The sequence below is a fragment of the Xiphophorus couchianus genome, chromosome 20 (assembly GCF_001444195.1).
Source record: "Xiphophorus couchianus chromosome 20, X_couchianus-1.0, whole genome shotgun sequence".
NCBI lineage: Eukaryota > Metazoa > Chordata > Actinopteri > Cyprinodontiformes > Poeciliidae > Xiphophorus > Xiphophorus couchianus.
In genome coordinates this window covers 13630936-13658600 of record NC_040247.1, presented here as the reverse complement: position 1 = coordinate 13658600, position 27665 = coordinate 13630936, and the positions used below count along the sequence as shown (strand labels likewise).

Here is a 27665-nt window from a genome sequence, read left to right as displayed (position 1 = left end):
TGCCATGGCAGCCGCCAGGAGGACCGGGCGCGTCGCTGTTGTCGCTGGTTTGGTGAGGGAAGCAGCTGGGCGGGCCTGGTGTTAAAGAACCCATCGCTGAACACAGTGGATCTCAAAAGTGCACACACCTGTCAACAGGTTAAATTTGAGCCTCTCCATCACAAGACCGAACAATTTTGTCTATGGAGGTAAACCTGGAAAGACTACGTGAAACCTAAAGGATCTGATTTCATTTTCAGAGTCCAGACTTGATGAAACCACCCTGGTAATCCACTTTAAATATACCTTATATGCTTTTGGTTGGTGTATTTTTGATTTATTTGCTTGGCTTGTTTTTTTTACATTTCTAACTATTTCAGTTTTTCTTCTTTTACATTCTATTTTTTATTCCCATCATCAAAATCTTTCTCGGCAAAGTGGAGTTGTAACTTAGTTTTGTTTCCATAAGGAAATGATCTACTTGTCTTACTTCTCCCAAATGTTAAAGTTGACTTTTTAATGTTTATGCATATTTGGGTAGTAACTAGTTAAATTTACTCAATTGTATTTACTTGAGTATTTCTATGAGTATTTTTACTATGCTGTACTTTTTATTTTTACTTGAGTAGTTTTATTATGAAGTATCATTACTCTTACTTGAATAACATTTCTGAAAAGCGTGGCATGCATATGTGTCCATCTCAAAATGTAGAAACATATGATACATCTGAACTTTGACTTTACCATATATTAAGCTTCTGGGCTCTTACAGAGCCAAATAAGAAACATTTTTAATTATAACAGTAAATGATCTGATTCTAGCAGATCTTCTGGATGTTTTTATGCAGTACATCCAGAGAGTATCTACAACAGCAAATTAATGTTTTTTTTAGCTTTATGTACTTCATATTTTTAAATGAACTGCATATTTTCGTAGTTTTTCATACTGAAAAGAACTCATGAATTGTTTTTTTGCTTTGTAAGTCAGATGATTCAGTTTGCTGTAAAATTAAACTATATTTTTTATTTCATTCCATTAAATTTCATTACATATTATTTGATTTAGTATTTTTGTTTATAATTTCTATTTATTTATTTTTGTTGCTTTATACAACATTTTATTTTGTAGCAGCAGAAAGAAATAAGAAATAAATTCAGAGTTGGGTAGTAACTAATTATATTTAGTCAATTACTTTTACTTGAGTAACTTTTTAAAAATATATATTTTTAGGAGTAATTTACTACAATATACTTTTCATTTTTACTTGAGTAATTTTATTATGAAGTATTTCTACTCTCACTTTAGTACATTTTTTGGTTTCTCTTCCCACTGAATGAAGAACAAACATGTTTTAGCCAAAAATTCACCAGACACAGACCTGCAGTTTCTGTCAATGTTTGATAAGTTTTTATTGAAAGAAACTGATTTGGAAATAGTTTATTATGCCAGATTTGACTGGTTTTTCTTATTTATATGATATACTATCATTTTGGGCTTTAAAATACCAAAATGTCCACTTAACCTAATATTTTAGTCCATCTGATCATGTAATTTTTAACTATCAAACGATAGTTAAAAAAGTAAAATTATTGATAATTTGACTTCTTAATAAATACTTTTGTACTCTTACTTGAGTAACTTGTTGGATGGCCACATTTTACTTTTACTTGAGTAAAACTGTGCTGAAGTTGGGCTACTCTTGCTTACAATACAATTTTTGGGTTCTCTGTCCACCTCTGGCCATAGGTTACGCTCTAAAAACAGACACACACACGCCCACCCCCGCCCACACACATCAACTCTACCCAAAAAAACCTCGTCTCTCATGCATCAACACCTTTTCCTTCCATTTGACAGACTGCTCCACCCGCTAGTTTAAGATGCAACGCGTTTCTCCTAATATGCCCAAAGAGCACGAAGCCCTAATCTAATTAGAGTGTCAGTCAGCAGAGTGTTCAGCCAAAGAGAAATTAGGAAAGCACAAAATCTACAAACAGGGGAAAAAAATCATCTAGCAGGGATGTAGCATATCTAACCGCCCCACCAGATTCTCCCCTCCCCACCCACCACCTTCTTTTTGTGATATTTTTTTAATGGGCTCACTCTTGCCCCCGCTGAGATTCATTACCTGGCCTAATTATAAAGGCAAATGAAATCAACTCAATACATTATTAATAGAGAAGAACCATTGGGATTCATTTGCAGCATTTGCAACATTATGGTATATTCCAACTGTTTTCATGCCTGATTTAGCACACACACCGATAAGAATGAGGTATGTGAATAAGGTGGAAGTGAAGAGAGCGAGGATGACTACAAAGCTGGACTGGACAGAAAGAGTTTTGAGCAGAAGAGGGGGGAAAAGGATGGAGCGAAGAAAGGTTTTAGAGGAGAAGGAGGAGGAGGGGGTAGGGATTAAAGAGAGAGCAGGTTTTTCCACTTGAGGGGCTATTGATGCTATATTGGATGCAGCTACTTATGAACAGGTGTGCTATGTGTGGAGGACTGTGACCCAGGCACCACTTCCTGCATGGCTACACATCCGATTGAGGCGCATTGGAGCCGGACAGAGAGAAAGCCAGAGAGAGAGAGAGGCAGGCATCAACCCCCTCGGGCCTAAGATGAAGGGACAGCCGTGCCGCATCCTCCCTCCTTCAAACCAGTAGGGTGAAAGCGAGGAGTGCAGCCCAGCCACCGCAAGACTACAGCTTCAGAGTGTAAGCAACCATGAATAAAAACGGACTTTGCAGAGAAGTAGGGCTTATAATTATTCGCTCTGAATCAGTTAAAGCCTTTTCTCAAATATCCCCCAGGAGGTATCAGGTTAAAAATCCATTTGTGGGAAGTGTAGCATGACAGTGAGCTCGTCTCCCTGGAGACAGATGATATGACAACAGGGGAAGTGTATAAATATCTATTTTACATATTTATATAAAACATATACAGACATGTGAAAATGGAAGGTTGTCGTGTTCAACTGGTATGTGTCTCTGTCTCTGCGACATGTAAAGAAAAGTAAATGTTCTGGACGAGCAGATTTTCTAATCTGAATTTCAGTCGTTTATTAACCAAATATTCTCCAGTATTCTCCTTGAAAAAGGACACTGAAGAGCTCAGATCATTTACTGCTTGAGCAAAACCAACTTAACTGTAATTAGTTTAAATCTGAAGACAATTTAGTTCATTTGAAAACTTTTGTTTATTCCACAATACATGGAATCAATTCTTTAAAAAAAAAGCCTTTCTTAGTTTTATTAAACCTAAATTCAATAGAAACCTTTTAAAAAACTGAACCGTTTCAATGTTTTTATCTAGTTTTATGTATGAATCAAAGAGTGAATGTACTTAAGGTACAGTTGGCACATTTAGGTTTAAATTAATCTTTTTAATTTAATTAACGATTTGGAGTCTCAACTTGAATCTAATTGAGAATCTGTGAAGGGAGTAAAAATTAGGGTGATGATAAGGAGGCCTCCTAACCTCAAGCTGGTCACCAAGGATAAATGGACAAAACACCAAATGACTTGTGCCAAAATCTAATTTGCATTTGTAAGAAAGGTTTATTGTTGAAATACCAATAAAAATTTTCCATGGACTAAAGAGAAAAGTGAACATATATGCAGTTTTTTTTTTATAAAATGTAGATAAAAATGTATAAATTGCTGAAAACCGAGCCTCCTTTTACATTCTCTTATTATCTTCTGAGAAACACCTGTCTCATCTCCTATCAAATACAAAGTTTTAATAAGTGTTCACTTCCTCCTACTCCTTTTCAAACAAAAAATAAGTGGTAAACTTGGTTATGTGTGCAGATGTTTTCTCCGTCCTACTGTCTGCTGTCCTCTTGTTTTTACAAAGCTGTTTGAAATAAATAAATCAATAAAATAACTCAAGCTTCTTGGCTGAATGATCTAAATCTACATCTGCCACCAGTATGAATAATTTTGGGTTTAACAGGAAATGTAGGTGTGAATGTTATGTTGGCATTTAAATGTTTATAAATTGAACAGTCAGTGAAGCACAGCAGCATACACATCACAGTATTTCATTTTACCTTTTCTAGATTGAAAGTATGCACCCTATTGCTTTAAAGGTCAACTACAAGAAATGCAAAGTTCAACACATTGAAAAAATGAAGCTCTACCACACGGTCTGATAATGAAAAGGGCCATAAAAATACCAACGTTAAAAGTGAACAGTTTTACTGAGTGTGAGTAAACACAGAGCTTGTTTTTGCACTAATTATCCTTGTGATGCTGACCACATTGTCATTTAGCGCTAACAAGTTGGGAACTGATAGACTGAAGAGGAGGTTGGTGGGAACGGGCTGGAGGTGGGAAGTTATGTTTGTTTATAAGTAAAACCGAGAGGAGAAAAAAAAGACCCTGGGAAAGACGAAGACAAGCTGGAGGTCTACTTTACCGTCACGCCATCTTTCCACACATGCTCCTTCTGCAGCTGCTCAGCCTCTCGGACCAGTTTCTGGAAGAAAACACAAAAAAAGTAAACATCAGAAATCTGCAGGATATGGATTTAGAGGCAGGATTGGGGACCAAATAAGCAATAATGATCCAGGAGAACATTTTTGAAGTCAACACATTATTTTAGCCACATTACAATTGTTTATTTTTATCCTATATGTGACATTTATAGTTTTGCTCCGTGCAATTAATTTTATTTTGTTTGTAACTGTAGATAACGCAAACTATTAAATACTTTCTTTCATGCTTACTAGCACAAAAACTGTGATTTGTAACAACAAAAAAACAGATTTGTAAGTGCAAATGTATGGGAAAAAAATAAAGAATACAATTTTAAACGTTTATTGTATAGCCTTTTATAGCCAATGCTATAAAAAGTGTAGACTACATTTTTCTACAAGTAGTAGTCCAATTAAAATAGTGCCAAACAATGCTTCAATGCCTTAGTTCTGCAAACCTCTGTTATCAGGTTATATTGAGATAAAATGTTCAAATACTTAGTATTTTTCTTTTACTTTTGCTGTGTGTTTTAATCATAACACTATAGCAATATGTTATAACATAAAGAAATGAGTTGAGGGAAAATTCACTTCATATTTGTGTGTTTACAAACTTTTACTAAGAAAGAGCTCCATGTTATCCTGGCATATAAACATGATGCAATACAAAAGAACTTTTCTTAATGCATTCAAAGAAAGGAGGTGTGTTGATCTTCATAAGTCAGGAGCACCTAAACTTACTCGTTGCAGAGCAATAATTAAATTGTTTAATGTGATTAACAAAGCTGGATGAGGATGAGAAGAATGGCAGCTGATGTGAAAAACTCTCCAACACTCAAAGAACTGCAGCACAGAGTGACATTTTCAGGTAATTTAGTCGACCATTAGATGATGTCAAAAGCACACACCAACCTACTGATATGCAGGAAAAAGGTTTTTCTGTCCTACCTTCACAAATGTGGAGTTAGTGAAAAACCGCTGGGTATTTAAGCAGATCTGAGCTTTGATTAAAGGAATAACTTCAGCTTTTAGGAAACGTTTACTCTTCTTGTAATTGCAAATGATGAACATGTGGAAAAGAACCTCAAGCCCATATTAAGTGATGCTGTGGGCCATTTTGCCTTGCATATGCCTTTGGAAATGGCACCATAAACTTCTTGAAAAGTTTGAAGAAGTTGAAATGAACTAGTTTAAGATAAAATCTGGCAGGCTCTACCAGAAAAAGAAACAAAAATGGGAAACGTACTGAATACAGGTTTGCTTTTATAGAATCCAAACTCTTTCCACAGCCATTTCAGTCCTCACTTCAATCTAATGTGTCTGTGAATGTTTTATCCTAAATTACCATAAAGTACCCCTGCAAGGTTATGTTGTTACAAAATGTGCTGTCATAATGTATCCGGATCTACAGCACTTTTTGGATAACCTTGAAGAAACCTCTGCTACGCATGCTTCTCGACTGGGAAGTAATCCAACTAGCAAATACATCTCAGCCTTCAAAACGTCCCATCCTTCCTCCTCTTCTCCCTCACTTCCATCTTGTTGTCTGTATCTAGGTTTCCACAGGCCTCTAGGGGGCGATGGTGAAATTATTTTTGTCCCAGAATGGCGTGATTGGCCACAAATCCCCAAGGCTCTGAAATTACTCACTCTATTTAGACCCCCTGTTACAGTTAGAGCTCATTCATCTGAAGGAAGATTCCCGTCGCCTATCAAGAGAGACATTTTATCTACAAAAAACACTCAAAATATAAACTCTCACTATAATAGAAGCTATCTTATTTCTATAAGGCGCCCTGCCCACCTCTTCTTAGCGGTCCCAACAAAGCCTCTTCATAAAATGTAAACAATTTCCCCGGGATAAGAACGTAAAGCTCCTATCATGAGGCAAACATACTATGCTGACTTAAAGTGTCAGCATAGTATGTTTTAATACATATAAAAATGCAATATGTAGAGGAATTTGCACTGATTTTAATCACTTGATTGCATATTTTATTTTTTAAAAATAGCTAAAAATAATTTTAAAATGAACTTATGATGGTGTACATTTGATAGGAATATAAACAACATTATAAACTGCCAGCACAGCACAAACATAAGCTTGAGACGAAAGCCAAAGTAAGGAGATTTAAATATCTCGACCGTCTGTTAACTGGGGTAAACCGTCCTATAAATTTGGGGCAGCCAGTGAAAAAGCCTAATCACCTTTATGTTGGATCTGCAATGCAGAGAAACTGGCTGGTTGACAGCAGCCTTCTTCTGTTTATTGGACTGGATAAGAAAGATGGAGCCAGTCCACCAAAACCTTGGAAGTAGACGCTACTTTCAAAGTCAGTCTGGAAATGCACATCTAAAGAGGGTAAATATACAAAGACTGGATGCAAATGACATATTAGAAATTAGTTTATTTTTAAAGGCTACACTAAATTGCTAAAAGTAGTGATTCTCTTGCTTTCACACACATTAACTTTAATGATATCCCATTTTTATCAAAAGGTTTAATATGATGTCAGCCCATCCAATGCAGATATAAATGCTCTTCTGGGAAGGCTTTTCATAAAATCTAGGAGTATATTTTGGGAATTTTAGAAAAGAAATACATCACAGAGGCAGAATGGATCTATACTTTCATATAAAAGTTTTACCCCATCCTCTGAATGGCATAGCTAGAATTGAGTCTCACTGGATCAGGAAACGCTGTCCAGTCTTTTCGTGTCTAATTTTGGTCAACCTATGCAAATTTTATTCTTAGTTTACTATTCTTAGCTGACAAGACGGGATTCAGTGTTCCCTTCTGCTGCTGTTGCCCATCTGCTTCAAGGTCAGAAGTGTGGTACATTTCATATGGATATTTTACATACACTGGTTGTAACAAGAGGTTATTATTTGAGCTGCTGTTGACTTCCTATCAAATCAAACCAGGATACTCATTTTCCTCTGACATCAACAACGAAGATTCACAGTTTCTGAAATATTCAGCACAACATCCACCAACAACAATGAGCTAGCCTATAGTGCTTCCTTGTTCAGATTAGGTCAATGGTCTATACAAAACATGTTCATCACATTTTTGCACAAAATCTGTCTTAGATAATGAGATTTCAGTCTGGTCAGTCCTGCCAATTTTGAGCTCCTTGTAGGAGCTCAAAGTGACAAGACATTTAGGACGTCTTGTCACTTTAAATCCAAATGACCTGCTGTTGGCCACGCCCCCAACTCAACATTTACACTCACATGTGAAAAAGGCTGCAAACAGAAGCAAAATTATATAACTGTACATCTTTGAAAAGCAGAACTATATCCACCTGCACAACCAACAAGAACGCAGCAAGTGGTTTCTCAATAGTAAGTCAACAATTAAACACGTGTCTATTCCAGCAGCCAATGTACAGCGCATACAGCAGTAAAACCAGCTGACCAAATGTGCTGGAGCTCTGCTTGGATTGCTAGCTCCTGGAAATGGCTAGATAACGATGTGATGCCCGTGGAAAGTGACTTAACAACAGGGAGATTTTTGAAACAGTTTATTTTCAGATACCAAAAAACCAAATATGTAGGTTTTTAATCACTTTAGCTATGGAAGTAGTTGAGACCCAAATGGAAATACAAAAAAAAGCAAAATATGGATTTTTAATAATAGGTCCCATTGAAATCTCCTGTAAGTAAGTAATATTCTAATAATATTGTAAGTAATATTCTGATACTCAGTTTGAACTTAAGGAAGTCACGTTAGTAAATTCATTGAGTTGCTGCCACATGATTGGCTGATTTTTGTTTCTGTGGTTGACGAGCAACTCTTCATAATCCAAAATATCACCACCAACACAGTTATGGAGTTTTAGAAAGGACAACAATTCAGCAATTTTTCATTAAACAGGATCAGTTTTGCAGCTAGTGGAATCACACTGGTAATCTCTTGGTGAAACTATAAACATTACAGGAATCAGTTTGGGATCAATAAAAAAAAAAAAAAAAAACACCACACAATAATCTCCAGGGACATTTCATTTCATTTCGCTGTAACAATATATGTGACTTAGCTGTTTATTAATGTATTGTATTTTGCATTGGTTGATATTAATCACATGTTATCTTTAATCTGGCAGCTCTTTCATCCCTTTAGCTCAGTCTTTTTTGGGAGATTTAATCTCTCGGCAGAACTGTACTTTGTTCTTTTTGAATTTTCAGCTCATATTTCTATCTATTCTATGTTCCTCCAGCTGTTTCTCCCTACGCATTCCTCCAACCACTCCCCCTCCTGCTGGACAACCAATTCTCAGAGAACCTCTCTCTTCCAGAGCAGGTTAACGCAGCCCCCCTGCTACAAAATCGCCATGTGTCTTAGCGTGGTGTTCGCTCTTCTGTGTTAGCCCAGATGGATTGGCAAGACAAACAGCCAATGAATCACAGTGAGAGATGTGGGAAGGAGGGGGGCAGGGATATATCATCTATGCTGGTGGCTGAAGCCCAAGCAGCTTATTGCGCTGCATGAACATAGTGAGATCAGCACAGAACAGCCCAGATAAGCTCTGTACTGGCCCACACAACACAGAAAATAACACAGCAGAGTACAGGCACAAACACACCAGAAGAGTCAACAGCACTAACATATACTGCAAAATACATCATGTTGTTGGTTATTTGTCAGCAAACAGTCAAGGTCAAGAGCCAAACAGAGTTCTGTGATGGATAGTTAAACTTGAAGTGTGGGCCCTTAAACACGGAGGAATCTGACATATATAGCACTGTGCACATGTTAAAAACCACTTCTGAGGCATTCTTTGTAGACATTGTTTTAAAGATGACTTCATAAATAGTGTGAAGGTCTCTGGAGGTCCTAAATGTTACTTATGCACAACCATAGCAGCATGCTTTGAAGTATCTTCTTAAAAAATATGACAATGTGGACAGATGGAGGACAACAGAAGAAGAAATAAAAAACTATTGACAGATGATAAACAGTATAGCATTAAGTAGCTCAAGTGTAATATATTTAACAAAAGGGACTAAAGGACATGAAGTGATGATCATCTGCTATTTAACAAGATTTAATCTAATACAGACTATGGCTGCAACAAATAATTATTTTAGTAATAAAGTATTCTAACGATTATTCTGACTGAGTAATCTTGGGGAAAAAATAGGCACATTCTGCAGAGTTTTCATTTAACCACTTAAGTGTATTTCATACAATATTACAAATGCATAAGAAAAAAATAAATAAAAAAATTGTATTGCTTAAAATGCAATAACAGGATTCTTTAGTGTTCGCTTGATAATTTGTAGAAGGCTGGAAAAAATTATTCTGACATCAACATGTGAAAAGCTCATCCTTTCTGCTCCAACTAATACTGAGTAGTTGTAATGTGTTATCTTTTGATTAACCAATTAATAACTGACTGACAATTGATTAATCTCGATTAATTCAGTCCCATTAATTGTTGACCTCACGACGGTCACTCGAGAATTTGACCTTCAACATATAAAGCATTTTAAATTATTATAGAAATCAGAAAACACAGCTTTAATCTTGAAGGCAAATTGATTTTTTTGTTTGGTAGCTGCATTAGAACACAGGCTAATTTTAAAGTAAAGGCTGCACAATATACAGTATTCACAATATGAGTGTGCACAATAATAATACTGTCCAGAATGCGGGCTGCACGGTGGAGCAGTTGGTAGCACTGTTGCCTTGCAGCAAGAAGGTCCTGGGTTCGATTCCCGGCCCGGGGTCTTTCTGTACATTGTTCTCCTTGTGCATGCGTGGGTTCTTTCCAGGTACTCCGGCTTCCTTCCGCAGTCCAGTAAATTGGTCTCTCTAAATTCTCCCTAGGTGTAAGTGTGTGTGTGCGTGGTTGTTTGTCCTGTCTGTCTCTGTGTTGCCTTGTGACAGGTCACAGGGCGTACCCCGCCTCTCGCCCGAAACATTTGCTGGCCTCTTTCTAACTATACATTTGTGTTGAAATTTTGAAAAACTGCCCTAAATTAGGCGGGATAAGAGCAACAAAAGTGCATGATTCAAGTCTTTAGCACAGTCGTTTATGCAAACACTGTTTAAACAAACCACTTAAATGGCCAAAATACAACAAGCTGTTGAGGAATTACACTGATGAAAAAGTTGTGGTCGCCCACAGTTAATTCACAGAGCAAGGCGACAGAGCGGGGGAAATAATCAGAATAACGGAAAGCTCAGCAGGGGACGATCGGGATCTTTAATATTCATAACAGCTGAGTTCGCTCCGTTCCGGAGGGGAGCGGTTTAATCACTCAAAGTCATGTTGTTTCTGGGGGAATGACAGCACAACAGGGACGACCGGCGTCACGCTGTGGTGAGCGCCGACTCGACACCGGTCCGCCTTCTGTGATTGCTGGAGCCCGTTCGGCCCCTTCACTGAGCATTAACTTAAAGGGCACTCGACACAGCGCTCTGTCGTCCGCGTGAGCCGCAGGGACTCTTCAAAACGGCCCTACAGTGTAGGTGTTAGAGCGAGAGGGCACTCGAGAAAGACGCAACATGGACTGTACATGTGATTGCGGCTTTGAATAAGGTGCTCAACATGTGTCAAATTAACCCCCTTTGCCTAGTCTCTCAGAGCACTTGAGTAACCTTGGGGACCAAAAAGACTGTGAAATGACTCTGTTGGGGTCATTTAACCGTCTCAGAGCCACTAAGGCAGCAAGGAAAGACCACTACTAAATTCTGCAATGATTGGCTACAATGAAGAATCACAATCACAACAGCAAGTTCCACAGCTCATTGAATATGATCCCTTAATGTAGCAGTATAAATCCACCCCACATTACAGAAAAAATAAAAATCTACCATTGATACGATTTTAAAAAAAATCTTTTTATACTGACATGATCAAAAAGAGACATACTTACCAGATTATTTAAAAACATCTCTTAGGGATGATCAAACATTTTTCATTACAGCTCAAAATGCAAAGAGATTTAATACTTAATTGAAAATTTAATTTGATCCTGATTATTTTATAAATTAGTTTTCTGTCATGAGCTGAAAGAGCAGTTCATGCTATGAATGCTATGCCATGCAGCAGTTGTCCATTAGGGGGCAGCAGACGAAGGAAGTGAGCAGCAGCAGCCAGTGGAGCCTGTCAGAGTGAGAGCAGTCTGCTTTAAGCTCTTCATTCTGTCTTCTCCACTCGGCCGGGATTAAGGCCAATCATAGAAATCACTGAGTCAGAACCGGCCCCACAATAACAGATGGAGGGACTTTCCACTCCAGAATTTTAAAACATCACAGACAAACTCACTCTCACTTCGCCTGGCAGCTCCTCGTCGTCACCATTCCCCCCGCCTCCTCCTCCACCGTTCTTTTTATCTCCCCTCTTCGCCCGTCTTTTTTTTTATCCTGCCATCATACCCCGTACTCCATTTCTCTCCATCTGTCTCAGTTTGCTGCCCTCAAACTCCCCCACTCCCCTCTTTTCCTCTAATGCCTTATTAATTCCAGCAACATAGTTACAACTTCAACTTCAAAACAGTTTAACTGACTTCACAGAGAGTGGGGCTTGTCGGTAACAAATGACAGAGTTGGAAAGAGGCTTGGGAAGTTGAAATGGACCCGTTTGTGTTGCTTGCACTATTATTAAATGATCCATTGCACCAAATACAAACAAATTGGTGTGTGGTGGTAAGACTGAAGGGTACAGCTGAAAAACTTATCCCAGCATGTGTTTCATATCAGCTGAAATGTAGATAATTACTCGAAAGTTTTTTTCTTTTAAATATGTGCAAAACACCAGTTTTGCAGTACACCTTTCCTATTTCATCCACAGTTTCCACTCAGATGATGTTTTTTATAAGGCAAAACCTTAAACTTCTGCTGCGCAAGCTACTCACAAGTTGTTGCTAGGTGACCATAGAATGAGTGAGTTGCTAGGTTACCAAAGAATGAGTAAGTTGAAACCACCAACCTTGCTTTTCTCATTGAGCTGCTAAAGCCTTTCCTCTGCCTACAACTCCCAGAATGCCGTTTGGTTCTGGATCGGAATTCGGTGAATATTTTTTTGATCCTTTGTACGTGACGTCACGCTCTCCAGAACTCCGCCCAGTCCGCCATGATGGATGTCAAAACAAACAACGCGCTCCTTTAAAGCTATTCTAAAAACAGACATCTGTAACTTGATATCGCTTCTATTTAGTTGACTTCACTTTAAAAACGGTCATAGGGTGCTGCACGATCAGCTGCACAAATGGACAAGTATAGTAATTTTGTTTTATAACTTTTAATGAGGAAAGATGCGGCAGCCAAGGATAGCAGCCGTCAATCATAATGAGAATCAGCCCTCGATGTAATCACAGATTTACAGAGAACACTTTTTACTAGGTAAGAAGACTAACTTTCATAAACTTTATAAGTAAGCATTATTAAAAGGACATCAAATATCGCATTATGGAGAAGGGAGGCATCTAACCATGGAGACAATGCCGCACCGTCATGTAACGCAAAATGCATGGAAAAAAACTGGTTAGCATCTCGCCTTTTGTACGTTTTTAATCCTGCTCTGGTGTAAGGAGAAACGCTGTTTATGACATAGTGATATAAATCATGTGGTGTGAATTCAGGCAAAGTCTGTAATTTGATCAACACATCAAACTTTTGTAAATACCGCCGTCTGTGAGCCCCAACAATATTGATGTGAACGTAACAGGTGTGTAACGTTCACAGACTAATAACCTCGACTGGAACAAGTAGAGGCCATGAATAAACCGGCAAAAACAATTTCAGTTGCTCTGATCAATACTCCCATCCGTCACTTACGATGTTCGTCATGGCGTCTTGAATGATTAAATGACGTAGTTGCAAAGGGTCAATATATTTATTATTGAATATTATCTTTTGATATTGATCAAGTATCTGTACTGATATATATATATTGTTATTGATTTACTGTCCAGCCCTACATGGTGGATATTTCTTTAATAGATGCTCCTCTTCAGGGTCACTACACAATGTACATGTCCATAACGGCAAAATAATGACCCATAATTCCATGTCCCTGGTCGAGTGACGATTGGCAGATGGGTATTGTAGTCCTTATTAGCAAACTGTAACGGAGGATGTTCATGGATGGGTGGGAAGGCATGTCTTTGTTCTGAGATCCAGAGCACCCTGAGGCAGGCCCGTTTGCAGGCGCCATGCGTGTATCACTATTGTAGCATTTGCTCAGATAATCCCTGCCTTTGTTTCTATCCCATAATCTTCCCCCACCACAACGGAAATGTGAACAGTTTCTTTAGCGGTTCTCCAGTCGTTTCTCACTCCACTTTTGCTGTTTCTAAAGAGACTGGATCTGGAGCAAGCTCTCACCTACCCACAGCAGCAGCAGCAGCAGCAGCAGCTAGTCACCAGCTTTTCACAACTCAAACAGCAGCTTTTATACGCTCAGCGAAGACCCAGAGAAGCACCATATTGCAACAGCAGCCTGCCAGTATTGTTCTGAAGCCTCTGTGAAGATCACTGAGACAAAAAAGGCACATTTCTTTACTTTGGAACAATACAGTAAAGCTCTGCAGCAGCTATATTCATTTATAATGGATCCTAAGAGTTTCACTGATAATAATTGACCTTGATCAGAGGCTGTTGTGTGCTCATCACTCTCCTTTTAAATTTATGATGAGGGTATAATCAAACTACGATTATGTTAGAAGCTCAAGTCAAAGAAGCAAATAAGCTATTACAATATACTGACTGCTGATGTATCTCCATCAAAAGCAATTTCTGAGAATTTATTCTTTAGATGTTGGGATGTTAGAGGTCGACTTTATGACAATAAAGACACAAAACTATTATAACTTGTGGATGCTCAGACAAAATGGAGAGTAAAAGAGCATTGTATATACAAACTGTCCTTATGATTCACTGACAGATAAATACATGATATTAAATGGCATTACATTCTCAAGCTATAAGGAATACCATCATGTAGGATCACTCTGCACAATTTATTAAATTGTAATCCTCAATATCAGTGTGTGCAAAATTGCAATTGCTATAAGAAGTGCTTGCATGTAAATTTTATAAATTTATATTACATATAAATAAAAGGTTTATACTTTAGTAGCTATTTGTTCACACTGTATATTAAAGAAACATTCAGACAGTTGTGCCTCCCTATATGCCCACAGCCATTAGAGATTTTATTGGCTGAAAATGAAAATTTTTAATGAAGCAAAATAAAGTTGAGGTGAAAACATACATTTATCTCGACCAACAGTGCAATATATAACAATATTGTCATTACATGTTTCTCCTAATTCCATGCAGCACTAGCTAAACTAAGAGCATCATGCATTTAGATTAACCTAAAGGTATCTTGTAGTCAGAAACTGATATAACATTGCCTTTTTTGCTACAATATTTACAATAAAACTACAAATACCTCTCTATATTTGTGGTTTAATTATTGTATTATTCACTTTCATTAACTTATTTTAACATCACATGAATATGAACAGTTTAATTGTCTTCGTTGTCAGCAGACTTTTATATTCAAATGTTTGTTGCTGTGTGTTTGTTTGGTTCCTTACGCCATGTTTTTTACTAGATAAATGTTGTTTATTAATAATTGAGGCATTTATTTGGGTCGAGGGTCTGATTTTATATGAGGAAAGCACTTTTCCTTGGTTAATTGGCATTCAGCACAAGCAGTCCATCGCTGTTCTTTGTTCTTGCTCAGACTCACTTATTTGCTTCCTTTCCCTATAGTTTCATAAACTACTTTTTATGTAGTAGGCGTACATTTAACTGGAGAGTTGCTGCTGCTTCTCACCGTTTGAATCCATCTACAGGGTTTATCTAATCACTCTAGACTGTCTAAGACAGAGCGTGCTTCAGATCTGTCAACCTACTTCTTAAATGTCAATTGTACTTGACAAAAGCTGGCAAATTTGCACAAGCTGATGAAAATGAGATCTTCTGTGGCCTTAATGCTTTGTTATATGACATTAAGTGAGATATATTTGCACAGGAAAATGGTGCTAAAAACATGATTTTCATTTTACTGTGCAGAAGGGGAAAAAAACATATGGCTTTATGTTGTTACCAAATTGCCCACTTCAATGCATTTTATCAATTGAATAAAGCTTTTGCAAGGAAGTGAAAATGAGAATCCCCACGTTGTACAACCAAGCAATGTAACCACTTCACTGAATAATCTGTAGAATGTAGATCCAAAGGGTTGACACAGTCAACAATGAAAATTTACCTTTCAACTCCATTCACACTTAAGCTTATAATGGCTTATTATTTTAAAACCTTCTGAATTGAGCAAAATACGATTTTTACTCTCAATGATGCTCTGTGCTCAGTCTGATCTGAGGGAAATTTTCAAACAAGCTGGCAGCACTTGGACAACTAACAGGACAATATAAGTTGAGAAAGGCAACAGACTCATCATGTTTTGAGATCACAGCCTGAAACCTGCATTGAATGGAGTTTGTATTGATCATTGATTGCTTTAAAATGACCTACAAAAGCTGAGTTCTAAGCTAAAATTAACACCTCGGGTGAACTTTGCAACATAAAACAAATAGTCCTATCTGCCATGTCTGTCACTTTTGCTATGTGAACACAGATTACGTGAGCATACAAGCAAGGGACATACTAGATAATACTTCTGAATTTCCAGAAAACAAAATCTTTGAACTGGATTCCAATTTAGCAAAAGGTTTGTTTACTACACTATGAATTTTCCATTAAAAATAGACAGAAAAAGTCTCAGTTTAACCCAAAATTATGGCTCATTCAGACTCTTTTGGGCATGTCAGAGCTTGAAAAAAAGAAAATGACATCTGAAAATATAGCTCTTCTCAGTGTACATCAAACCAGAATGTGAATCAGTGTCATTCATCATAGCAACCATTCTTCCAAACCAGTTTTTCATTTTCATCTTTCTCCATCACAGATGTAAATCCATGTAAAATTACACAGATATTAAGGTAAGGGTGCATGTATGCCGTACCAGCAGTACAGTCTCCTCACAGGTAGCATGAGCTGTGCATGCAGCAGGCCTGTAGGGGGCTCAGGATGAGCAGCAATGAGTGTGCTGAAACAGGCAGAATCAGCTCACTGACATCAATGTCTGCTTGGGTGGACTCACACTATATTGTTTGATTCACAGTCATGGCCATGCGCAGCCTTTTTACAGGAATTAACGAGAGAAAATCAGAGAAATGGAGTGAGAGAGAAACGATGCTTAAGAGTGGCATTTACATGAGAGCAAACACAATAGTTTCATCCCACTCTAGCAATATGCAGCGCGTCTCAGACGGACAAAATTGCTCTGTCTGGAGCAAGTGAGAAATACATAAAACAAAACAAAACAAAATATTATTCCACTTGAAGGAAACTGAGCCCATGACCGTTAACAGATGCATATGACTGCACGTTTGTTTTGTCCACTTCCTCAGCAGTCTGAGGGGGGAGGAGCAGATTGAAGTGAGAGTGATGAATACAAAGATGCTCTGACAGAACAGCCGAGTTAGATTTAAAGCTGTTGCCTGTAAACTGATGCAGCTGAAAACATATTTACAGGAACTGTACAAAAAGACAATCATTGCTACATTTCACACTAACATATGTATTTCAGAGTTTGGATTAATTTTCTTGCACAGTTTGCCTATATAGGCTCAGTATTTGGTACCATTAATTTGAACTGCATGATTTGGGCATAACTTTTTTCTAAAAGCTTCTTGGCTCATTCCTTCTGACAAACCTGGTGAAGCTCAGTCAAATTTGCAGGTCTCCTTGCTAAAAACATTATTTTTTACCTCTACCCATACATTTTTTATGAATCTGACATCAAGCCCTTTAATGTTGAATAAAAAACAATTATTTTATTGTTCTTAATCCACTTTATAAGAAGATTTTGTGAGTCATTGTGCATTTTAAAGACCTATATAAGTTCCTGCCTGATGTCTTTAGATGTTGCTTCAATATTTCCACGTAATATTGTTTCCTCAGTAGGCCATTTATTCTGTGAAGTGCACCAACTACACCAGAAGTACAACTACACCTGATGTTAACCACTAACTTGATTTCCTTTTTTTGTTAGAATAAATACAATGAACCTGAATGTGTCTGTTGTGAAGCCAACCTACTGGACCTGAGACAAACATAGAAGGGGTAAAAATGCATCTGCAGATTTTAATCCTTCTTCCTCTCTGAGTGGCCTTAATTCCTAGTTTAGTTACAGCGCACATTTCACTGTGGACAAAGAGACACTGTGAACATCTTCAGGCAGCTTCGTTAGCAGCTTCCTTGCTTTTGTTTGTGGTTTTATATTTACATTTATAGCTTTAAACACATGTCCGACGTTTTGCCTCAGATTAGGGCTGAACGATATCAAAACATGCGTTATGTGATAATATTGCTAAATCTTGTTTTAACAACATGACTTGCAATGAATAAACAATTAAAAACTGTTGATGTCTTTTAGCTTTTGATTCATACTATATATAGTCTGTATAAAGAGAATGTTATGCAGCAACTTTTAAAAAAACACCTAGGATTTGCCTCTCAATAATTTTAACCTAAAAGTTGCTTCTGGTTTCTCGTATTGCAACAAGTTAGTTGTAGTTTCTGATTTTAGGATCTCACTACCTCTTTATCTTATAAAGCTTTTTATGTTGCATTAAACAACAAGTGTCAACAAATATACAGGTGCAGGAAGAGAGCCTGAGTCCATTGTACTTAAATAATTGCCTGACACTTATTCTGGTCTTGGCAATTCCTCAAAAAATGCAGATTTCAAACAATGATGTTGTACTACTAATACGTGCCCCGAACACTGATTAATCAAAATGTTGTTAATTAATCAATCAGAAACTTTTGAAAGCTGTGAATTCATCTAGTTTTCCTCAACGTTTTATAAAGGTAAAGCAATTTAAACCATTGAATTTGAAAATAGAAATAACTTTGGTAATCCTAACTGATGTAAAACAGAAAACATTTAGTCAAACGTTAATTTAGAAAGTGAGCGAAAGATGCAATGTGCACACACTGTATGTATACATTTGTTTTCAACTTTCTATGCATGTTCTACATTTGTAATCAGGTCAGAAACGGCCCTGCTAATCAACATGCAATCAGTTAAACACTGGCATTTGCATTGCAGTTCCAATGAATATAAAGGTGGAAAAAGCCACTGCAATCTTCATTTCTGAAGGCTAGAGTTTAGAAATACTGAATCCACTTCCCTCTTTCAGTCTATAATTTCTTTCATGTAACCGTTTCACCAAATAGTGACTTCAATAGGGAGTCAGAACAGAATGATGTCAGAGCAAAATAGGCAATTCACTGGAGGAAGTGAGGTAGTTGATTTTATTCCTCGTCTCATTCCCACCTCAAAGCCAGACTAAGATAATCTCCGTCCATCAGTTTAGGAACCTGTCATTTCCCCTCACCTCCACACAACAACGTCTGCAGTTCAAGGGCAAACAGTTTATTTTTTGCCTCCCGTTTTTGCCCTTTCGCTTCAATCAGCTTCATTCTTACTTGAAGATTGCTGATAGATTGCTGAACGCAGTTCACGCCCATGGCTTGTGAGGGCAGTCGTTATTCAGTTAAAAGGTCACAATATGTTCCAAGAGCAATATTGTGACGTATCGCAGATTTACTTTGCTCCCTCCTTCTGTCTCTGCTGCTTCAAAGGAAAAAAATATGACAAACCTGTTGTCAAATCGTCAGGGAGCCCGGTGACAGAAAACGGGGTTTGACAAAGTGTATCACTGACAGTGTGTGGCCGGTCAATTGTTCAAGATTTTACACACACGTGTGCCCACACACACGCACCCTACAGAGTATTCCAGCAGACATAGGAGTGGAAAAACATGCAGACACGGCCGTCTCTCAAAGCAATTACAGCAGATTGAAACCAAATTAAATTTGAAGCCTAGAGCAACACCGGCGACTGAACGCCCATGACAGATATGACAGGGGAGGAATGGGAGTGCTGCGGGACCAAAAGTGGGAGCAGTGATGTAGGAGAAAGGCAGGTGTGGGTCACAGAGGGAGAAAGCTGCGTGGAAAGCAGAGAAGGTAGAGAGAAGTAGGGCAGAGAGTTGGTGTCATATAGAAGAAACATCAGCAGTGAAGTCTACAAGATTTAACACACCATATGGATGGTTTTAACTATATATTTTATGTGATTCTGCAGAGACTTTTGAAAGCAACCCATATGTTTCTGGTCGTACCTTAAGGGCTGCCGCTAGTTGAAATGACTTTGAATTTACATTCATTACAAAAATAAACCAAGTTGTACATTTTAAACTGGCTTAAGATGTATCCTCTATCACATCGCGTTTCATTATATGCACTTTTCACAGCTGGAGGCTTGCATGGTGGACAGTGCTTTTTAATTCAGCCAGTGACAAAATTCACATGACTCAAATTACCAGCTGTTTTTTTTTTCTCTTGTATTTAACTAGTTTAAGTTGCAACTACAAGCTGTTGTTGTCCTGCAGATAAAGCCACAATAATAAAGGGAAGAAAATGTAAAAAAAGAAAAGTTTTTCAATATTAATTTAAAACTAAAGACTGAGACTAAATTTATTTTGAAGTATTCAATTTATATTGGGAGGAAATCAATATAAAATGCAAATAACTTTTGCAAATAATGCATTTTTACTGTCTGAAAATGTATTTAGCTGTAATCATTTCTGCAATAATAATAATAATAAAAGGTTGTTTGCAGATGGCATTTCATTGATCCATTATACTTCAGCTTTGTTTGATGTTGTACATTGTATTTTAGTTGTTTTTGTGCAAATGGGCAAAACTGGCTAAACATAGGTGAGCTGAGCTGCGGATCCACAAAGTATTGAATGAATACCTATGTAAATATAATTTCTTAGTTTTCTATTTTTAATACATTTCCAAATCAGTCAAAAACGATTTCCCGCATTGTCATAAAGGGTTGCTTTTGCATAAAAAATCTGAGGAACAAGATAAATTTCTTACAATTTAGAAAAAAGCTGTAGAATAACAAAATGTGGAAAAAGTGAAGGGATGTGAATATTTTCCGAATTCACTGTACACCAGGCCAGTAAAAGTGTACAGCAATCTGGACAGCGGGAAAAATTTTAAATACAGTACATGCTTCGTACAGTTAAGTAGATTTTCACAGTTTTTAGTCCTCCACAAAGTATCACTTCTCCACTTTCATTATTCTAGTCAAAGAAATCACAGAATTAGTTCTGGTGGCTCTTGAACATCTGATGTTATCTCCCCCTCCTGAGTGAACAGCTAATCCTCCTCTCTTCGTTTTTTCTCTCTCTAACCAAGCTCAATCTCATCTCTGTTTCTCCTCCCCAACAGCAAACTGTCTATCTCCCCCCGAGGAGTTTTTTTTTTTTTTTTAAACTAGAGAGGAATAACGCTAAGTGGCACTGCATTAAGTACAAACAGAGTGTGCTGTGTAGCTATGTGAGCACACATGAATACTCTAATCACCAGCCAGTGGACTTAAAGTGTCTGATAACTCAGGAGTTCTGGCTCTTCTCTCTCTCTCTATCATTTCCTTCATTGCTTTAAGTCTGAATTTAAAAATCCGTTAGTAAAAACATAATTATGGATCTATATTGAGGTCTATACTTCTGCAGCAAAATGATGTTATTTCAATTGATAATCTGCTGCAGCTTCCTATAAGGATGAACAAATTAAAGATAAAAACAAGGTTTATGTGGCAGATATTTTACCACTTCTTCATACAAAAATCATTTTGAAGACAATCCAAATGCTCCGTCTGCTCTGCGTCCTCCTCATTGAGTCGTAATCTATCACTAATAGTTTGTAAAACAAAAGCAAACCAAATATTCAAAGAGATGTAATTTACAAACTATGTCACTTTCTTAAAGAAACAGAGGCCCAATTTCAAGGTGCTAAATTACAAAGTCATATTTCTTCTGTAGAGCATTTTTATAACAACTGAAGGTAACATAGATACTTGATTGTACTATAAAATGACACTATGTGCCTGGAAAATACATAATACTGACGCTTTAAACAATCTTTTTGACAAAGCTAAACACAAACAGTGCACAGACTCTGCAAAAACAATAAAAAAGTTAATTTACACAAGGTGGTACCAACAAGAACAAGAGGAAACTTCTGTATTTTTGTCATATCGACAAATATCTGTTGTTCATTTTGGCTGCAAGAGAGAGAAAGCATGTCTTCTGATTTATATAAATTATAAATATACACAATATGTTCTGGTTTTCTCTTGATGGCCTGTGTTATTTAACTGTGGCCAAATTGCAGCAGAGGGAAGTTGTTAGCTTGGAAGAGTCAATGTTGGAGCAGACATACCTATACCTATACCTATCTAATTTTAGGATTGGGGCACAAGTAAACTCAGACTTAAAATCATTTAGCACTGTCTGTTCCTAACAGAAATCATTAATGGTCACTCATGGCTGAATGAATAAAAAGAACACTGTCCCTTTTTCTTGCATTATGGTTCTTAAAGGGAAATATGAATATGCTAAAATCAGTATCAGTGCGTCCAAGTGTCACAAACCCTGAAGATTTAAAATAGGCAACAGACCTCTGAATAGTGAATATTTAATTATTTGTCTGTTGGGTCTTTGTGGGACACCGAAAAGATTTTTGGAAAAAACCTCTACTCAAGCTAATAGAATGGCTTCTAAATATACAGAAAAGAATAAAGCAGAACACATTAGCAGGTCAGACACTTCAGAAACACATAAAAAGCGAGAAGGAGGGAGAGGCGAGACGACAGGTGGGCAGCAATGGTGCAGTATAACCTTGACGAAGAGCGTCTTCTGACAAGCATCTGCCTCGCGTAATAATTTAGAAATAATCTCCATCCACAAAGGCCCAGCAGTCTGGCGAGGAAAGCGCTCTCTGGCTGATCGATCACTCCGATTCAGACAGCTGCCGCTCTCATTGTGCACAGGCCTGACATCGATCTTAGCCCATTCTCCTCCCGCCTCAGTCGGACGGAGAAGGAGGATGAAAAAGTGGGACAGAGTGAAGCTGGCGGTGCCAAACTAAGGGAAATAAAAAGGCATGCAGATTGGAAATCTGATTTTAGAGAATACAGAGCAGGGAAAACTGACTGAGGGGGAAACAAAAAACCTTAACAAAAGCAAAAGGGCGCATTTCCACAAACTATTAAACAGGGCAGATGTTGTCCCCCATGATGCTTCGCTGTTCAACCAATATCATCCACCGGACAGCAGACAAAGCTTTTGTTGAAAGCCTGTGAAAGAGCAGCAGGTGGCCACCCACTTTCATAGAAGAACACACACTAGCACACGCCGGCACAACCCTTCAACACATCCAATTACTACTCAGCATTGTGACAGCATTAACTGCCACCGTGCATGTGGCCCCTGGCTATTAATTGACTTTTAAATAGTCTGCCATTAGCACCAATTTAAATGAATAGATGTACTCCTCCGCCTTAACTCAGCACACTATGGTGAGGCTGCTGTTAGGAAGCAGAACCACTGAGTCATCTGAAAAAGAAAAAACACTGCGCAACAAGAACGGTTTAAAGTAGCAGAGTGATGACAAAGTGAGCCTCTAAAATATGCCATTATCATACACGCCCTGATTACAGTATTAGAAATGCAGTGGAAAGCCACACTGGAACCCCTGAATGTAGCACTTGTCCTATCTAGAGGTTTCAGCTTCTGGAGGACAAGAATAGAAATTTTAGCCTTTCATCTTTGTTTACTCAATAAAACCTGAATAAAAATGAAAAAGGGAGAAAATGCAGAAAGACATTTTTTTTCCATCTTCAAAACAAACTGTTGACACCAACAAGAAAGCAGCAATTATTTGATTAGTAGCCTCCAGCCTTAGCCAACATTTAAGAGTTGGAAGAGCTGTTGAGAGAGAGAGAAAAAAAACAATTAAGCCAAAAAATACAAGTATACTTAAAAAAATAACTGGTTTCCATGGATATGTTGTCAGCCATTTTGTATGAGATATTTTTGCACTAAACTGCATGTTTGATTTTTTTGACAGTTTGACATTGAGCCTGGTTCGGTTTATCAACTCTGCCGTTTTTGGGTGTATCACAGATAGTCAGCAAGCTGAATATAAAGAGACACGGTGTAGAAACAGTCATTTTATCTTCAATGTGGGGCTAGACAACATGGATGAAAAATTTATCACGGTATATGTGTTTCATATCAGTCAGTATAGAACATTTTTGTTTAGTTTTTGTTTCAAATATTTTAAATACTGCCAAACTGGTGACATGACCTGCTGTTTTCCACAGTTTTCACTGCACACTCTATTTTATTTTTAAGCAGATGAGGCACCTCAAACACTTAAACTGCTGCAGTTACTCAGCAAGTCGTTGCTAGGTAACCAGAAGTTGCTCAACAAGATGTTGCTAGGTAACCAAAGAGTGAGTGAGTTAGTTGATAACACCAGCCTTGCTTAGCTGAGTGAGAAAGCCTTTTTTCTGCCTTCTTCCCTCAGAATGCTGTGTGGTGTCCAGGTCAGTGAAACTATTGAATCAGATGTATTATCTATTGATATTTATTACGTGTCGCGACATATTGTGCTAGATTGATTGACCAGCCCTACTTTAATGTGTCAAGCAAAGGAAATTGTTGTAGATTTCAAGAGAAACAGGAATAGGTAAACACTATTTCTGTCTTGGGAAACAAAGTGGGAGCGGTGGAGGAGTATAAACACATCCGTGTTCACATGGACAAGAGAATGAACTGGAGTTGTAACAAAGCAGCTAGCAAGAAGAGACAGAGTAGACTTTACTTGAGGAAAATGTTGCATATCTTTGATAAGTGTGTTATGGAGACTGTAATCTCTTCTGCCATCATCTGTTAAGGTAGCATTATCAGAGCAAGTAACTTAAAAAGGCTAAACAATCCACTAAGTGTCTCCAGTCAGAGGCCTCTTTAGAACCGCTGTAATGCAGACCTCTACAGGAGGTCTCTTGTCCATTGCATCAACAACTCTGAAGAAAATTGTATGATATGAGTTATAACAACATTTAATTTCCCTCTGGGCTTAATAAAGTATTTTTGAATTGAATCAAATTTGAACTATGTCGTAAAAATGAAACTACATCCGATTAGTTTTGTTTTAAGGTTGCTGTTAAAACAATATCTAGACCACCAGATATTGGTGGTCTATATCTGTCCATGACATCATTTAGATGTCATGGATGTTCAAAGAGGGTAACTGGGAATTTATTTATGAGTTCTGTCCACACATGATTGGCTGAAATACCACAGAAATATGTTGAGCAGCGTATCAGAGCCATTTTTAAAATACATAGTATGTTTCAACTCCAATATATCTTTGGAAAGAAACAACTGTCTAGCAGAAACTGGAGCAAAATATCTGTCATGGGGGGAAAAAAGAAAAGAAAAACATAGTACAACGTCTGAAACATCAGGGGGGAGTGAGTTTAGTAGGTCACAATCGCAATATGTAGGCCAAACAACATGTTTCTTACATCACATGCAAGCTACCAAGTATTACAGCATTTTCATGAAATTCATTTCCATAAAGTATTGTTGAATGACTAAAATTTGCATCAGGAAATAAAATCCTGACCAGAGCATCCATTGTTATAAATATGTGATCCAGGTGCCTGGAGGATAGAAGAAGCTTTTGATGGAGGTCAAAGGGTCACAATGAGAGCACAGACTGTTTCTGTGGCATTTTATAAACATTCTTTCTCCTCAAAAAATAAGCAACACATCAGTGAAATATGTGTATAAATATGCGCTTGAAATTCTGACAGATTATTTTTGTGGTTATAAAGTCTAATTTTTGAAAAAACCTTAATATTCCTTGATATTAGTAACAAGCCAATTCAAATTCAAATTCAAACTCAGGACTACTTTATTGATCCCAAAGGGAAATTAAATGTTGTTGTAACTTATATTCATTCATGCATTTATTCATTAATCCTACAAATACATTGGCACATTTACAATTCCTCCTGGCATTCTTGGCCTCAGTGGTGTTCCCATCCAGGCAAACTGTTTTAACAATATCCCTCCTTTAAACACATGGTTGTAACTCTTAACATGGTGGTTCTGAATTTACTCCTTCACTTAATCTAATACTTAAAATTAAGATTAACTTGGCTATTTGACAGTGAAAACTTCTCTACTTAAAGGCATACTTTTGCAAAAGTAATCACCACAGGTCAGTTCATAATTCCAATATGAATGATCTTTGTAACCACAGTGACAAACAAGGATTCAAAGTAATTTTCTATAATCTAATATAAGCAAAAAAAAAACTGGTTATGTGACTAATAAATATTTTTGCAACAACTGGGAGTTGATCAGAGTTAATTTGGTTTCCACTGCAATCATATTTGGTCATATTTTCAGAAGTCTCCTGGTCCAAGTGGAGATCAGAATCACAGTGAACGAAAATTGGTTGTAATTTAAAATGTTTGATAACACATTATTTGAAGGGGTTTGGATAAGACTGACATAACCACTGTCATGAACATGAAGGAATCTTCATCAATGTCTATGGCTTGTCATGAAGTGCCATTCAGTAAATAATGACACTTTGAGTCAAAAGAGTTGACTCTTAATGGACTTTTAAGGTAAATTTTAATGCAACTTTGCATAAAAATTTCATAATTTACCAGATAATGAAAAGTTGACAGTTTTAACGCACTTTAATGCAATTTTTAATGCAACTTTGCGTTAAAAATGTCTTTAGCAGATGTCAGTATTATGCACACCCGTTCATAAAAAACAAATGTTGTTAATTAAATATGTATTGATCTGTTTCTAATCAATTGCCAATAGTTCACTACTGCTATTCTGCAATGTCTGGTGTACAGCACAACATACGTCTTTCAGTATGGGAAGTAAGAGGTCAGATGTTCTGGTCTTATTGAGATAAGTTGAACTCTAGCTTGTAAATTTGTAGTCAATGATAGGGATTAATGTGTATCCAAGGAGGAGAAGAAGAGGTAAGTTACTTTTATCAGCGGCTGCTAAGATTACAGAAGCAAGAGACGCCGACAGAGAAAACGTGCACAAAAAAAAGAGAAATGAGTGAGATAATTATTATCACAAAGGTGGTTTTCCAAGGTCGATATTTGAGATTCTCCTCAACTATCTCTTTGAAGCAGAAACCCCCACCAGTGTCTCGTCTCTCCTTCGTTGCCTCCAGGTAACTCCCATCAACCCTTCACCGCCTCTCCAGCTACAACTGTCATTCTCCCAGTAGGAAAAACTGCCTTCAGTCCCTGTGGTCACTACGGCTCACTTCTTTTCAAGCACAGTCATCCATTTAGTTGATAAACAACAGGGCTTCTCTCCATGCAGTTTGGGTAACCACCGGCCGATGAGGAAATTGGGTAACTTGGCATTAAAGCACTTCTTTTGGCTTCAACTTTATTTGTACATAGAGGAGGGGAAATAACTGCCAGTCATAAAAAGTTTCAGGTTATTAGGTTCAGACAGGCTGAAACAGGGTGACAGAGTTATGACGAGCTGTCAAAGTTCAAGACTGGGGGGCAAAACCATAAATGAGGAAGAAGAGGAGGAAACATTGGAGGATGAAGGGTAGTGAGCCGTAACAGCGAGGCAGGTGAACTGAAAACTCCTCCTGAGGACTGAGAAGTCTTTCCGTCTTAAATCACTGAAACAAAATGATTTGCAAGACATTTAATTAAGTATTCTATATTTTCTATATTTATCCAATATTCTGTATTTTACGCTTCATGTATTGAGAAACAGCACAGTTAAAGACAAATTATGATACTACAGTGTTTATTCGCTGCACTGGCCAGCTTATATGTGTGATTTTTCTCCCTAATTGACACAAAGTTGCTTAAAATGAGCTGAAAAATAGCCGTAAGTGAATCCAAGAGAATGAATAATGCTATGCACACTAAAAATAAACTAGATCGCAGTTCTGCAACGCTATGAAGGCGTGAGAAGATACTGAGCTCTTTAACATCTCCACACTTTGTTGGACTATAACCACAGACCTTTGTGTTTTATAACTTTATGTGACAGACCAATAAAAAGTTATACATATAGTAATATTCAATAAATTAGAATATATATCCCCCAATGAGTTTCTTTTGTTAGACTAAAAGTACCTTTTGAAATTAATTACCTTCAAGCAGGTATTACAAATATTTTCATTAAGACAATATTTCTGTATTTAATAATAGTTTT

General features: G+C 37.4%; 1 protein-coding gene across 5 annotated transcripts in view; it reads right to left on the bottom strand.

Moving 5' to 3' along the window:
- The window catches only part of cacna2d2a (calcium channel, voltage-dependent, alpha 2/delta subunit 2a), a 219918-nt gene that overhangs the window by 107782 nt on the left and 84471 nt on the right, over window positions 1-27665 (bottom strand). For all 5 annotated transcript variants that reach the window (XM_028001954.1, XM_028001956.1, XM_028001955.1 and 2 more), the window contains exon 4: window positions 4403-4462. In XM_028001954.1, coding sequence (XP_027857755.1) covers window positions 4403-4462 — 60 coding nt within the window. The remainder of the gene's footprint in view (window positions 1-4402; window positions 4463-27665) is intronic.